This window comes from Stigmatopora nigra, chromosome 5 (genome assembly GCF_051989575.1).
Source record: "Stigmatopora nigra isolate UIUO_SnigA chromosome 5, RoL_Snig_1.1, whole genome shotgun sequence".
Taxonomy (NCBI): domain Eukaryota; kingdom Metazoa; phylum Chordata; class Actinopteri; order Syngnathiformes; family Syngnathidae; genus Stigmatopora; species Stigmatopora nigra.
The window spans coordinates 1666521-1682261 of record NC_135512.1 but is presented as its reverse complement, the minus strand read 5'-3'; the positions used below and the strand labels follow the sequence as shown (position 1 = coordinate 1682261).

At 38.6% G+C, this 15741-nt stretch overlaps 1 protein-coding gene across 1 annotated transcript; it reads left to right on the top strand.

The window, feature by feature from the left end:
• Positions 1–2422: 2422 nt before the first annotated feature.
• On the top strand, positions 2423–14104 carry sap130a (Sin3A-associated protein a). Its single transcript, XM_077717760.1, has 21 exons — positions 2423–2601; positions 3088–3229; positions 3819–4075; positions 4633–4800; positions 5334–5460; positions 5552–5667; positions 5795–5919; positions 6669–6816; positions 6901–6991; positions 7625–7732; positions 7805–7946; positions 8112–8227; positions 8877–9152; positions 9220–9373; positions 9995–10093; positions 10189–10535; positions 10597–10821; positions 11526–11651; positions 11732–11835; positions 11926–12039; positions 13044–14104. The coding sequence occupies exons 2-21, from the start codon at positions 3115–3117 to the stop codon at positions 13200–13202; spliced, it is 3117 nt and encodes a 1038-aa protein (XP_077573886.1). The 5' UTR covers positions 2423–2601; positions 3088–3114; the 3' UTR covers positions 13203–14104.
• The last annotated feature ends 1637 nt before the right edge of the window (positions 14105–15741 follow it).

Genomic DNA, 15741 nt, shown 5'->3' with positions numbered 1-15741 from the left:
TGTTCAGTTTCATACGGAGAGTGGCCATAAAAAAAAGATTTTCACATCTAATCTCGAAGTAGTGGGAGTCTGAGCATAACAGCCAAGACAAACACACTCAAGGACAGTTTCTTCCCAACAGTCGTCAACGTTCAAAGTTCTGCACCTAATAAAAACTTACTGCTATCCACCTTAGCCATTTTGTATCTGCTTATTTATGTGACCATTTCAATGTTGACTACTTATTTATTTATAATTATTTATTGATTATTTATCTGTTTGTTTGTTGTTATTTGTGCACTTCCCTACTTATCTTGGTACAAATACTAATTTATTATGTTGACTAATATATATTACTATTTATTATTTATGTTGACTACTTATTTGTTGCAGTTTTTTATTATTTATTATTTTGACTACTTATTTGTTGTTTATTTATTTATTTCAATTAGTAATTTATAATTTTTCAGTTTGTTGTTATTTGTGCATTTCTCAACTTATGTTGCGACTATTTATTTATTTTTTAGAATTATTGATTTATTATGTTGACTACTTATCTATTGATTTTTTATTCATAATTTATGTTTGTTTGTTGTTATTTATGCACTTCTCAACTTATTCCTGTAGCGACCAAATATTTACTTTATTTAGTGATTATTTATTTAAAAAATATTTCTTATGTCAACTACTTATTGGTCATTTATCGATACACATTATCTATTTATCTGTTTTTTTATTATTTGTACACTTTTCAACGTATTCATGTTGCGACTACTTATTTACTTATGACTTATTTAGTGATTATTTGTTTTTTTGTTGTTGTTATTTGTTTATTTGGTGGTGAATCTTTAAATCTCATTATACTTATACTATGACAAAAAAAAGCATGTAATCCAATTCAATTTGTCTCCTAGTGCCCTACGATTGGCTGCCCACCAACTCCGAATATCCCCCGCCTAGTCGGCTGGGATAGGCTCCAGCACCCCCACAACTCTGGTAAGGATAAAATGATACGGAAAATGAATAAAATAGACAATATCTACCCACAGATTACTCAACTATACCCACACGTACATACAGACTGCTTCAGCCTATTTTTTTCTAACTTGGTTACTACTAAGTTGCTAACTATATTGGCACTAAATTAGCTTTTTTTTAGGACCTCACAAAAACGGCAACCACCTGCAAACAAACAAAAAAGGAAGAAAGGCCAAGTCATCAGGCGCTTGTTCATGGGACAGACATTCCAAAAATCAGGAGCTCGGTGGAAAAGTGGAGTTTGGGTGGGTTAGGTGGGGGTGACATTCCATGAAAACTGGAGGCAGGAAGTTGTGGAATTTCCATGGAAATGAGAGCAAAGCGCAACATTGCGCCAGCATTCTGCTAGCATTTCATTCCATTCTCTTCCATGCGCTTGTTTTCATTTAATGGCTGTTTTGTGTTCTATGCCAAAGTAGCTACTAGCTAGCTAGTTAGCTAACCGGTACATTGTTTTGATTTAAATAATTAGGAAATGGTAAAAGTTTAGTTTACTCAATTGTGGATATAGTTTAGTAATCTGGGTATTATTTTGGTAATCTGTGAGTACAGTTGAGGAATTTGTGGGTATTTTAGTATTCTAAGGGTACATTTTAGTATTGTGTGGGTATATTTTAGTAATCTAGGGGTACATTTTAGTATTCTGTGGGTACATTTTAGTAATCAGTGGGTATGGTTTAGTAATCTGTGGTTCCAGTTTAATAATATGTGGGTGCAGTTTACTAAATTGGATAGTTTAACTAATTTTTATATATTTTTAGCTCATTTTTAAATCATTTGACTAAACTGTGTGTTCAGTTTAGTCATTTGCATGTACATAAGTCAACTGAGTATATATTTTAATAATCTGATGGTACTCTAGTAATCACAAAAGGAGGCTATTGCATGATTATGGTAGTTTAACGCCCTCTAGTGTAGTGGAGGAGAATCACAACCAGAAAAAACGGAGCACTTAGTAGATTGTGAGGTGGGAGGGTCATATGAGAGGACTACTACGACTTTAACAGTTTAACCTTCTTGTTTTGTCTTGTAATATAAGTGAAAATGCAGTGTTGGCACATGAAACGTTAAGTAAAAGTGTAAAAATGCGTACTTTTGGGGCTACAACGGTAAAACGAGCGTATTGTTTAGGAGGGTTGGTTGTCGAGGTGACTATTCGCTGATTGGTTGAAATAAGTCGAGGAGGCCGGGTCTTCGGAAAGTTTTAGGGTGGTCGGTGCATTTTACGCGTTTCATTGGTCTTCACTTTAGGTTTCTCTTCGTTCATTGGTTTAATGGGGTTGTGAAGGCGGAACCATCAGTAATGTTGCCATGTTACAAACACTACCATTGGATGACGTCTATAGATTCTCTACGCCGATTGGTTGAAAAAAGTCAAAGGGGCCGACTCTTCGGTTAGCGTTCTTCCGGCTTACATGTTGTTGCGAACGAGAAAAAAAGGAAAAGAAAAGACGAATGGAAAAATTGTAATCCAAAAAAAGAGCTTTATCCATGAACTCAGCGATACGGTGAAGACTCGGGCGCATTCCCAAAAGCGTTCGCTCGTTTGGCTCGTCGCTCAGCGTAAAAGTTCAGCATTTGGACGTGAGTGAAAAACAGGCGGCACCAGCAGACCTTTGCGAGTCTCACATTAGCATGTTGCTAACTAGCGCGCCAGGCTCCCCGTGTATCTCTTTTACTACGTTTGGTTAACGAAGTATAAATATGGAGTATTTTGAGTTCTAATATGGCCGTTGTAGCGTCGCGTTTGGGTTTTCTTTTTATTTTAGCTTTAAAGACGTGGCTTCACTTGTTAAACGTGATGAGTGAACCAACCAGTCAATGCAAGCTGAAAAAAATATTCGCTAATGACATTGCGCATGTTCGTCAAATATTTTATAATGTCGATTCTTTTTCATAACTATAATTAATCTCACTTTGTGTGTCCCGCCTCAGCTATTCAAGGGTTAAATTTTGAACCTTTTATTGTCGAGGCGCTCGTACTTTTGTTGTCATGTCCGCGCATGCGCACAATTCTTCTGGATACGATTTTTCCACACAGGTTCATTCATTGCATTTTTCATTTTTTAGGTCGCCGAGAGAAATAAAACATTCCGAATGAGCTCCCAACAATTCCCAAGACACGGGCTGCCCACCTCCAGTCCAGGGGCGACCCCTCTTTTGCCCACCGGTGGAAACCTCGTGCCTGTCAATCAGCCGTCAAACACATCAGGTGTGCCCCAGTTTCCCAAAAGAATAACAAAAAAATACCCACAAATGCAATTAAACATGCTCTAATTTAAACGAATTGGACGTCTGTTGCCGTCACTGGTTTTTAAAGAGTTATGTGACGTGAATTTATACTAAAATTGTCTAATAAAGAATTAAAATATGGAAAAACAGTAGTTTAATTTTCATGGGAGGAGGCCAAAATCAAAATTTGACCCTAATGACCTTTAGGCTTTATAGAAGTATAGAAGGGGCTATTTTCCATTTAGAAAACTTATTAGAAATAATAAAAGAATATCTTCATAATAATAATTTGAATGAATCATTGTTTTTATTTTTATTATAATGAAATTCAATTAATCCAGTGCCATTTAAAGGTTATAAAATATGTAATTTGGGCATGAAAGTTGTACTTCATTTTGTGAAGTATTTTTTTTTTTCCAACAAAATTAACAATATCTACAACATTTTTATTTTTTGTCCGTGTAAAAAAATGCATTATTTTGAATCCTTTGTATGACAATTGAAATAAATGACATGCCTGAAAGGGTCAAAGGTCAATAGAGAATAAATCTAATTCATTTTTTTTATAGGCGGAGCTGAAGCCGTGGACAGCGACCAACCAGAACACCCACCGGCAGGAGGCGGCACGGGCACGGTGCTTTTCCGTGACGACAAGCAGGAGACCATGGTGGTCCGACCGTACCCGCAGGTCCAGGCGCATGGGCCCCCGCAGGCCGTCCCTCAGGCTCTTCCCATCCAGCCCGGCGGTCCCCCAGTGGCCGTGCCTGCGACGCCGGTGCACCTGGCGCCAGGCCAGCCCGCAGTCCTCACAGATGGGCAAATGAAGGTGAGCCTGAAAAGTATTGAATTACCGTATTTTCACTACTATAAGGCGCACTTAAAAGTCTTACATTTTCTCCAAAATAGACGGTGCGCCTTATAATCCAGTGCGCCTTATAATCCAGTGCGCCTTATAAATAAAAAAAAAACAGAAAACCAAAAACGAAAAACCACCACTGTCGGATATTTAAAAAACGCAAACACCTGAACTGAAACAATATTTTTAAATTTTCAGATGCCATCTTAGTTTACAAAATCTTCCATCATATAGCTCCTCCCCCACTGCAAGATTTTATACAAAAAAGTCCAAAACATCAAAAATGGCTGGCTCTAGAGGTGACTGTGAAGTAGTGAGTGCTTCATACCTGGAAGTCAATAGCAATTACCATATTTTCACGACTATAAGTCTTAAATTTTCTCCAAAATAGACAGTGCGCCTTATATACGGAAAAATGTCATTCATTGAGGGTGCGCCTTATAATGCGGTGCGCCGTATAGTGGTGAAAATACGGTACTCCATTTTTTTTGTTTTTGCGCCTATCTGATTTTCACTTGTGATTCTAGGCGGTTTTGAAGTCCCCCATGCCAAGCCGGCTCATTGCCCCCGCGCCCGCTTCCAACCAGGGTCACATCCCCATGCCCCCCAAGGTACCCGTCCACATGACGTCCTCCTCGGAGAGTAGCAGCGCCACCACGCTTTCTATTCCCGTGGCTACCATCAGCGGACAGCAGGTGAGGACTTGACGTCCATTTAGGACTTGTCCAATCGCATATCAGTAATGGAGCTGTATTATTATTTATTATTTTTTATGACTCCTTATGAAGCAAGTTAGGTGTCATACAATGTAATATTCAGAGAGAAAAATTACGATTCAACTTGATTTTTTTTTATTAAGCACACACTTAGGCTAACTAGCACTACACATACCCTAAAAACACTATATATACATTTATAATAATGATATTTATAATTAGTTATATTTCTAAAAAAATACGTTATCTAAATACATACCTTTCATTGGTTCAAATGATCTCAGTCGTTGCCCCGCCCCTTTTGTTGTTGTTATTGACCTTTTACAACCTTCCATAAACCCAAATTAATCTTTTCAGTACTTTCCCAACACACATTGGGAAAAATCCCCCAAAAAACACTTTTTGATCGAAAATGTCATTCTTTGAATTGGAATTAGGGTTTTCCCATTAAAACCCACTGTTACATCCATCATATTGAACTAAAAAAATGTTTTTTTTTTTAAATGTGTCAGGGTCACTCCAGCAACTTACACCACCTGATGTCGGCCAACATCCAGATCATACGAGGCAGCGCCCCCACATTACAGATCGGGACCCCCACCGTCCCGCCGCAGACTTTTACATCGCATCTTCCCCGAGGTACTCAGATTTTTTATAAACTCTGACCATAGGAGGAATTTAATGACCATATGCAAATGGCAATTCTAAATGTCATATTTTGAATAATCAGGCGCTGCCGCAGCCGCGGTCATGTCCAGCTCCAAAACAGTCCTGCGACCGGCCACCGGGGGAGGCGCGGGGCCGTGTCAGCCCACCGTGCAGCACATCATCCACCAGACTATTCAGGTACACATAAACCACACACTTATGTAGCTTGTACTTAGATAGCTTGTTCTTATGTAGCTTGTACTTATGTAGCTAGTACTTATGTACTTATGTTTTATTTTTTTAACACATTTCTTTGCCTCTGCAGTCCCGCCCCACCGTGACAACGTCAACGGCCGTGCTTCCCACCGTGGTGGCCCCTATTTCGGCCACGAGGACCCAATCCCCCGTCATCAGTCCCACCGTGACGCACTCTGCGGACGTCGCTCACGGGTTTGTTAAACATTTATTTATACTGGCAAACATTTTTTTGCCAACTAGATCGGATGTGGGACAGAGCAGTTTATTTTTTTTTGGTAACTTAATGGCACTAAAAGATAAGCATCTAGAGACAGTAAAAGTAAATTGAACCATTGTCAATGGCAGACAGTGAGTCAATTTTGTCCTTTTAGGCTAATTTAAGGTAACATACTGTCAATTTTCCATCATTTTCTATTCATTTTGAGGTACATTCTGGGATGTTTTTTGTCCGTTATCAGTTCCGGCTGATTTTGAGGCATTTTAAAGTTCATTATTCCACCAGAGTTCGTTGATAGGCAGCATTCTGTAAGTGTTTGTGCCCCGTCTGCGTCGTAAAATTCATGAATGGTTCTTTTCAATTGGTTCATTTTTAGTGGTTTATGTTTTTTTTTAGGAATTTGGAATCCTACTCAATCACGGGAGTACAAAAAATATATTTTTAGCATTGCAGATTTACAAAAAATAGTTACAAAAATATTTGTCTATGTAATTCTACACGATTTTCCCACAAAAAAAGGATATGATGAAAATAGTCACAAAAATAAAATAAAAAACTTGATCGACTTTACTCCGGTCGATTATGCTTACTATGTTACCTTTATTAACTCATAGGCCATCATTTTGGCGGGTGAAAAAAAAATATGACTGAATTAGACCTGAAACAAAGTTCAATAGTGTGTCCACATAACTCACAAAATTCATCATCTTCACATTTTTTCCAGGCGACCCGGTCTGACCATCCACCCGCCTGCAGCCAGCGTCAGCATCCAAAGGCCTCAAACGTCCCGCGACACGGCCACGCGCATCACGCTGCCCTCACACCCGGCCATCGGCGCCCAGAAAGCCCAGCAGCCGCACACTATGACGCAGGTTAATCGCCACGATGACTGGTGAAAGCCTAGTTTTTTAACCATAGCTTTAAGCCTGACCTTTTTCCCCCCTCACATTTCACAGAAACCAATCTTCAGTACAGTCACGCCAGTCGCCGCAGCAACCGTGGCCCCCATCGTGGCGACCAACACGGTGCCCTCAACCACTTCTATAGGTACGCACGACACAACTGGGGTGTCAATCACCAGCTGTGGTATTTTCTCGCATATAAGCCGCATTTGTAACCAAAAAAAAAAAACGGTGCACCTTATATGTGCATAAATTAGACTTGACATGCACAAAACGCCATAACGTGAAATAATGTGGCCGATACGGTCATTTATTTCAAAATAGAGAAAAGATAAACAGATAAAACGGAGAAAAAATGTATTTTGACGTCCATGAGTGAAAATCAAGGAACAAAACGTATCTCCCATAAAACGGGGGGTGTGGCTTATACACAGAGGCGGCTTATATGCGAGTAAATACGGTAATATATGATCAAATTATAAGATGGTGTTTATCTTAACAATATATAATATTATTATATATACTATATATATATATATAATTCTTTTTAGTCTGTTAATAGAAAATATTCACATTTACGTACAAATATTTACATTTTGCAATTGTATTTAGTTCCCTTTTCAATTTTCAACACAAGTTAGCAATTTCTATATTTTTGTAACATTTTCAAACTCCTTTTTATCAAATAACAAAATTACAAGCACTTCAAATGCGAATAGTTTGTCTTTCTTTAAATATTAAATGGTTAAAAATGTCACTCACAAAGAGTTGCCTTCAGGTACAGCGGCCCCCCACACTCAAATCAGCAGCAACACCATCGTCACCATGACGATGGCCTCCCACTCGTCCCACGCCACAGCCGTCACCACCTCCGCCATCCCCGTCGGTAAGTTGGGATTCTCCGACCAATCGGACCGGCCCGCTTGACCTTCCGACTCTCTTCTTCGCGTACCCCCAGCCAAGGTGGTGCCGCAGCCCATCGCCCACTCATCGTCTCGCGTGCAGTCCGACTACCCCGGAGAGAGGACCAACCTCATCCCCATTCAAGGTCATCGTTCTTCGCCCAATCCTGTCACGATGGAGCCTAGAAGCGATAACCGGTGAGGCTAATTATAATATATACGTATATATATTTTTAAACATCTATCATTTATCTGCTTTGTTAATTTATAAAGTGATTTCCAAGTGTTCAAGCCAATACAAGCAGTTTAAAAGGTGCTGCTGCTTTTTACAGGTTAACATTTTTTTAATCCATTTTTTTCAAGACCTCCAGTTCCAGTCCAATTCCAATATTTCCTGCCGACATACTCGTCGTCATACCCGCTGACGCATACCTACACGCCCATCAGCAGCTCCGTGTCAACCATCCGCCAGTATCCCGGTAAGCACAAATACATCCATATAATCTTTTTATGGCGACTACCGTATTTTCACGACTATAAGGCGCACTGCATTATATGGCGCACCCTCAATGAATGACATTTTTTCCATATATAAGGCGCACTGTATTATAAGGCGCACTGTCTATTTTGGAGAAAATTCAAGACTTTTAAGTGCGCCTTATAGTGGTGAAAATACGGTAATTGCTACTGACTTGCAGGTATGAAGCACTCACTACTTCACAGTCACCTCTAGAGCCAGCCATTATTGATGTTTTGGTTTTTTTGTGTAAAATCTTGCAGTGGGGGAGGAGCTATATGATGGAAGATTTTGTAAACTAAGATGGCGTCTGCAATTTAACAGTATTGTTTCAGTTAAGGCGTTTTTGTGTTTTTTTTTTTTAATATCCGACAGTGGTGGTTTCTGGTTTTCTAGTTTTTCCATATATAAGGCGCACTGGATTATAAGGCGCACTGTCTATTTTGGAGAAAATTGAAGACTTTTAAGTGCGCCTTATAGTCGTGAAAATACGGTATTTAACTTTATCTGGACTCAAACCCTATCCTGTTCAAAACCAGATTCAAGAAAACATATCCTCTTAATGGGTCGGAGCAAAAACTTGTGTTATAACATATCTTTTCCTTCCAAAGTGACTCCCCAAGCCCCGAGTTCGGCGCTTCCCGCCCAAGGAGTAGCCACCACCGTGCACCTCAACCACATGCAGCTAATGGCGGTGGACCGCATCGGGCTTCCGTCGGCGTCCATCGCCACGCAGGGGATCCAACCGGCGCCCATGGCCGCACAGGGAATGCAACCTACGCCTATTAGCGTGCAGGGGCTACATCCAGGCCCGGCTTCCATCGGCACGGCGGGGCTCCAACAGGGCGCCGGACAACAGCAGCAGCCACCCGCCGAAGCCAAACCCGGTAAGGAATCTGGCACAATGGGTTTTTTGCGCTCAATGTGGTTTAACCGTCGTCGTTTCGGATTCAGGCGTGGTGTTGGCGGACGGATTCGTGGCCAACCCCATCGGCAGCACCACGCAGCCGCCGGGCGCCATGGTGCAGGCTCACGGCCAGGGAGGGGCGCCCACCTTAGTGTCCTCGCCGCGACCAAGCATCCTGCGGAAGAAGACTACCACTGAAAGGTTGGCGTTTGTTTATGTTTTTTTGTTTTATTGATATGAAGGGATTACATTGTGGTAGAGTCCCACATAATGTTTTTAAATTGAAAATTAAATGATTTAAGTTGATGGGAAATTTGAATTGATGTCTTATGGACAATTTAAAGATATTTACTAACAGTATGTTTAAAAAGGCACCATCTTGAAACAGATTTATCTTAGAAAAATACAGTTCAATTCACCTAATTATGAATTTTAATCGTTTTTCTTTAAACCTCACCACCCTTTTATTTAATGTTTTAAGATTTATTGACATTGTTAAAGGGTAGCAAGAAAAGCCTAGCAGCCCGCCAGGCTTATTAAGTACTTAGGGAAACCTATATTTTATGTAAAGACCATCTCTAATAAATAAATAAGTTGTATTATTGAATGGATAATTAATTTGTAATGAAATATTCTGTCTTTAGAAGGAATTATGGCATTTAAATTAATCCATGGATCCAAAATTGCTTAGATGACATCATTTCAAATCAAAATCTAATGATCAATACCAAATCATTAATTCCACTATCATATCATGTAACCTATTTAGTACCTCCCAAATAGATTTTTTTTTTAATCCCTTATTTTTTTTTTGTTTTCCAGCTGTGTCCGTAAAACCCTTATTCCAGCTCAGCCCAGTGAACCCAGCAACATCAGAATTGAGAGCGCCGTGAGAGGGGCCGGCTCCCCCCGACCCGCAGGGTGCGCCATCTTGCCCCACACACCCCTCAAAATCCTCCCATCCGCCAACTCCACCACTTTTATCCCTAACCACCCTTGCACTTTTTCCCCTCCAGAGTCAAACCCAAAACCGAAGTCCACATGACAGCAGCCCCGCCCGTCATGGCCGCCGTGGACGCCCTTCCCCCACAACCCGGCGGCGAGCAACAAGCCACACCGGCGTCGGGCCCCCCACATCTAACCCAGTCCTTGCCGGCCATGTTGTCCACGCCGGGGCCTGCACCGCCGTCCGCCGTTCTCTCGGGCCTTCCCGCAGCCGTGGCGGCGACTCCGCCCTCGCAGGCCTCCGTGGCCAACGCGGTGGCGTCGCCGACCCAACCGGCCCCCAGTAGCACCGCCTCCTGCGTCGCCAGCTGCCCCGACGCCAAGATAAAGCAAGAGTCGGATACCGTCTCGCAGTCAGGTGAGCTAACAACTCATACATCCGCCCTCGCTTCTTTTTTTTGACGACATCCCCTTCTTAGAACCGAACGCCAATTGCGCCCAAGCCTTCGCTTTGAACGTGGCGCCAAGTGGAGAGCTGATCCCAGGCGCCTCCCCGAGGAAGAAGCCGCGAAAACAGCAGCATGTTATCTCCACCGAGGAGAGCGTGATGATGGAAACTAACAGTACCGATGAGGAGAAAGCGCCCGGGAGGCCCATTACCGGCAGGGCCGAACGTAGGGAGTCTCCTCCAAGGGAATATGTCGGTAAGTGGACGCTATTTGACTTTTTTTGGGAGTATGCTGGATTAATTTCATTTGAAATACGCCAAAGGGAAATTTCTTTAACTTCAGATGTTGGAGAAAATTATATGGGGTGGTTAAAGTGGTCCTCAGGGGGCGCTGTGGGTGTATTTTTTTTTCTATTCCAACTGATCAAGCATAGACATTGTGACCAATGAGATATTTGCAGAAAATAAGAAGTACCTGTAATCCACTGATTGGACATCAGTTTGGTGAAAAGGTGTCTTCTTGATGGGTTTGGAATGAAAACCTGCACTTTTTGTGGAAAAATTTGCCCACTTCAGACCTTTAAAAAGACAAAAGATCCTGATTTCTTTAGGAAAAAATAATTTCATCATCATTCTAGATGTTTTGTATGTTTTTTGCCCTGGATCTGTGTTGTGGTGTCATTTTTAATGACTTCACAAATATATATATATATATTTTTTTTACTATTCCTTTTTTTTCCATGCATATTTCATATAAAATAAGGCATCTTTTAGCATTTTTTAAAGGCTTTATAGTGGCTACAACTCAAGATTATGGACCAAATAATGCTAATTCAATGTAAAAAAAAATGCTGCTCTACTTACAACAAAAAATCCAAGTTACGAAACAACTTCTGGAAGCACCACTAAATGCATCACTGTAATTAATCCACAAAAAAACAAAATCCTCTCCCCTTCTAGACGAGGAAGGCGTCCGCTACGTCCCAGTCCGACCCCGACCTCCCGTCACCCTTCTACGTCATTACCGTAACCCCTGGAAAGCCGCCTACCACCACTTCCAGAGATACAGCGACATCCGCGTCAAAGGTTAGTTTCACAAACGCGACAAGCAATTTCGATCAACGACCTGTCCTCACTTCGTCTTTTCTTCACATTTCTTTTCCCAGAAGAGAAGAAGGGCACCTTACAGGACATGGCCAATCAGAGAGGGGTGGCGTGCCGAGCGCAAGGATGGAAGATTCACTTGTGCGCCGCCCAACTCCGGCAGCTGGTAAAGCCCGCATCTATTGTCCATAGACCCGTCCATTTTGTTTAAGGAGGGGCCAAGTTATATGGAATGGTTGTCTTTTTTTGTTTTCAGTCTAGTTTGGAGCATGACGTGTATAGCCGACTGTCCTCCCTGCAGGAAGGCCTCATCCCCAAAAAGAGAGCCAGCGCAGATGATGACCTACATCGTATTAACGAACTCATACAGGTACATTTCATGCGGTTCTTTCAATAGAGAATATAATATAGAGGTTTCCGAGGAAATTCCATGGCCGGGTGATGAAGAAGTTTTGTTTTAGCGGAACAAAATAAATACAAAGTAACCCTATTAACATACTCATCACCCATCATTTAGGTCAAAAGTATAAAGTAAAAAGGAATGTATTAAGAAATATTCAAATGTCATTAAAAAAAAGAGAGAGAAATTAATATCTAAGAGAGTGAGTTTAATATCTAAATATCTAAGTACTGTTTAATATCTAAGTACCGTTTAATATCTAAGTACTGTTTCATATCTAAATATCTAAGTATTGTTTAATATCTAAATATCTCAGTACTGTTTAATATCTAAGTACTGTTTCATATCTAAGGACCGTTTAATATCTAAGTACTGTTTCATATCTAAGAGAGAGTTTAATATCTAAGTACTGTTTATTATCTAAGCACTGTTTAATATCTAAGTACTTTTTAATATTTAAGTACTGTTTAATATCCAAGTACTGTTTAATATCTAAGTAGTGTTTAATATCTAAGTACTGTTGCATATCTAAGAAAGAGTTTAATATCTAAGTACCGTTTAATATCTAAGTACTGTTTCATATCTAAGTACTGTTTCATATCTAAGTACTGTTTCATATCTAAGTACTGTTTCATATCTAAGAGAGCTTAATATCTAAGTACTGTTTAATATCTAAGTACTTATTAATATTTAAGTACTGTTTAATATCCAAGTACTGATTAATATCCAAGTACTGTTTAATATCCAAGTACTGTTTAATATCCAAGTACTGATTAATATCCAAGTACTGTTTAATATCTAAGTACATTTGACCAGCGACCAAAATTGTCAAAAAGACAGGCGACCAAATGTCCGGTCACGACTTTGAAACGTTCCAAAAACTAAAAGTGAACTGTTTGCACTTGTATAAAAATTTGTGAAATTTTCATGCGACAACCGTCGTCTCCGTCCGTCCTTTTTTTTTTTCCCGACAGGGCAACATGCAGCGCTGCAAGCTGGTGATGGACCAGGTGACGGAAGCGCGGGACACCATGATGAAAGTTCTAGAGCACAAGGACAAAGTTCTCAAACTGCTCAACAAGAACAGCGCCGTCAAAAAGTCGTCCAAGCTGAAACGCAAAGAACGGGCGTGAACCCCGACCGAAAGCGCTTTGAAATCTGGTGCTAGCATCCGCTTCACACAATCACAAGCATCCCAGCCCTTTTTCGGAAGTGGTTCAGGTTTTTGGTTCATTTCCCAAAGACCTCACAGACTATGTTCGGTAGAGAAATGAGACGACATGAAGACAAACCTCAAATGTGCTCTTGTTTTTTTCTTCCATTTTTTGATAGGTGCCTTCGTTGTGTTTGCGGAGGCTTCAACCCACATTTTGTGAAAAAACTTTTTTTGTAGCGTCTCAAAAAACGGCTGCAATTTCGGCTTGATTCCTTCGAGGGTGAGTTTGACATTTTTTTGGGGGAAAAGTTTTTTTTTTAAAGAATAGTATCTTATTAGGGCTATCCGTGAAAAAAAATTTAACTTTCCCAGCCACATTTTTCACCTCGAATTTGTTTTTTTGACTCGTTTGTAGATAGACTTCATTTTTTTTTTTTTTTCATGTTTTTTTTTCCCCTCATGTCCTAAAAATATATTTTTTTTTTTGGTAGAATTGTAAAGCCGTCATTGAAATCCAGTTGCTGATTGGAACCTCATGTTGAAACATGTTGTTTTTTTACCTAAATATCAGCAAAGTAAATAATAGATGGAATAAGGTTAAAAAAATCGTTTAAAAAAGTTTTTTTTTGTTATGTTTTTTTAAACAAGGTATTGAAAGATTTGTCATGAGTGTCCTCACATTCTCAAGGCTGTAAATCACTGTTTAAACGTGCTCTTTACTTGCGTACCCACCAAAATGGAGACATTTTGTGTCGTGCGATCTGTAAAAAAAAAACAACGATTTCACACAAAAAGATTGGTCGTGAGATCAATTTCCCCCCGACGTTGTACATTGTTTTTGTCCGTAGCTATAGTAAAGATGCTTATTCAACAAGCGACCACTTGTTTGGGGATTTTTTTCTTTTATTAGAGAGGGAAAATAATACATTTTTTTTCCGAATAAGTCCACCCAAACTAATTTTTTTTATAACAAGGCTTAGAACTGTTTTTGAAATTATTCTCGACAAAAATGGCTCATCATTATCTAGTCTGTCTTTAAAAATATATCATTCTATTAGTTTTTAGAACTCAAGTATTTTGAATACTACTTTTATGACTATTTTAAATACTACTTTTAGGACTTTTAAATACTACTTTTATAACTATTTTGAATACTACTTTTCTTACTATTTTGAATACTACTTTTATAACTATAACTATTTTGTATACTGCTTTTATAACTATAACTTGAATACTATTGTAACTATTTTTAATAATACTTTAATAACTTTTTTGAATACTACTTTTATAACTATATATATATATATATATTTTGAATTCTACTTTTACAACTATTTTGAATACTACTATTTTGTATACTGCTTTTATAACTATAACTTGAATACTATTGTAACTATTTTTAATAATACTTTAATAACTATTTTGAATACTACTTTTATAACTATGTATATATATATATATATATATATATATATATATATATATATATATATATATATATATATTTTGAATACTACTTTTATAACTATCTATATATATCTATTTTGAATACTACTTTTACAACTATATAACTATTTTGAATACTACTTTTACAACTACATAACTATTTTGAATACTACTTTTATAACTATATATATATATATCTATTTTGAATACTACTTTTACAACTATATAACTATTTTGAATACTACTTTTATAACTATATATCTATTTTGAATGCTCCTTTATAAATATATACCTATTTTGAATACTACTTTTATAACTATATACCCATTTTGAATACTACTTTTAAATTCATGTATAACGAGATTAATTGCAGTTTATCTCAGTCATATAATTTACATTCAAATACATATTTTCCCTCAAAATATTTGTTATCATCTTCTAATGAAAGTGGTCTCAATCCTCCTAATTCACAATCATTAGGACAATTCTTAATGTTTAATCTCGCGTAAGAAAAATTACAAATATATTTGTATATATTGCCTAATTCTTCATTACTCTTCTAAACTAATTCGAACTGTACAATAACATTAATTTTCCCGACAGTGACAACATTTTCCATGTATTGATGTTGACATTTTACATGTTTACTAACCAGATCTCTTTTTCAGAACTGACTCGTTAGTCGTCGTCAAGGTAATTTTGAGAAGTTTTGCAGTTTTTTTCACCTGATTATTGTTTGCTATGTTGTCACTGGGTGGTTCTACAGGAGCAAAGTCAAAGAGTCATAAAAATAAAAAAAATTCTTTCCTTATTGTCGCCAAGAAAAAAAACACTGCAAGACTTTCGCTGAAGGAGTTGAACCCTCGGGTAAGTTATCTGCTCAGAATCATTATTTAATAAATTTTTGAATGGATAGCTAATATTTCGAGAATTTTGACAGGTTGGAATCATTTGGCTCATTTTAGTGCGTAGAATTGGGAAGAAGGATTTTATGTCTTTATGGTTATGAATGAGAGTTCGATGGTGTGGAAAATTGAGGATTTTTTGGTAGAAAAATGAAAAAATTGAAA

Bases quoted from the DNA above. Each gene is read 5' to 3' on its own strand.
- sap130a (XM_077717760.1), top strand. From the start codon at position 3,115: ATGAGCTCCCAACAATTCCCAAGACACGGGCTGCCCACCTCCAGTCCA. The intron at 4,076-4,632 runs GTGAGCCTGAAA...TTGTGATTCTAG, and splicing joins TCACAGATGGGCAAATGAAG to GCGGTTTTGAAGTCCCCCAT. The intron at 7,733-7,804 runs GTAAGTTGGGAT...GCGTACCCCCAG, and splicing joins CACCTCCGCCATCCCCGTCG to CCAAGGTGGTGCCGCAGCCC.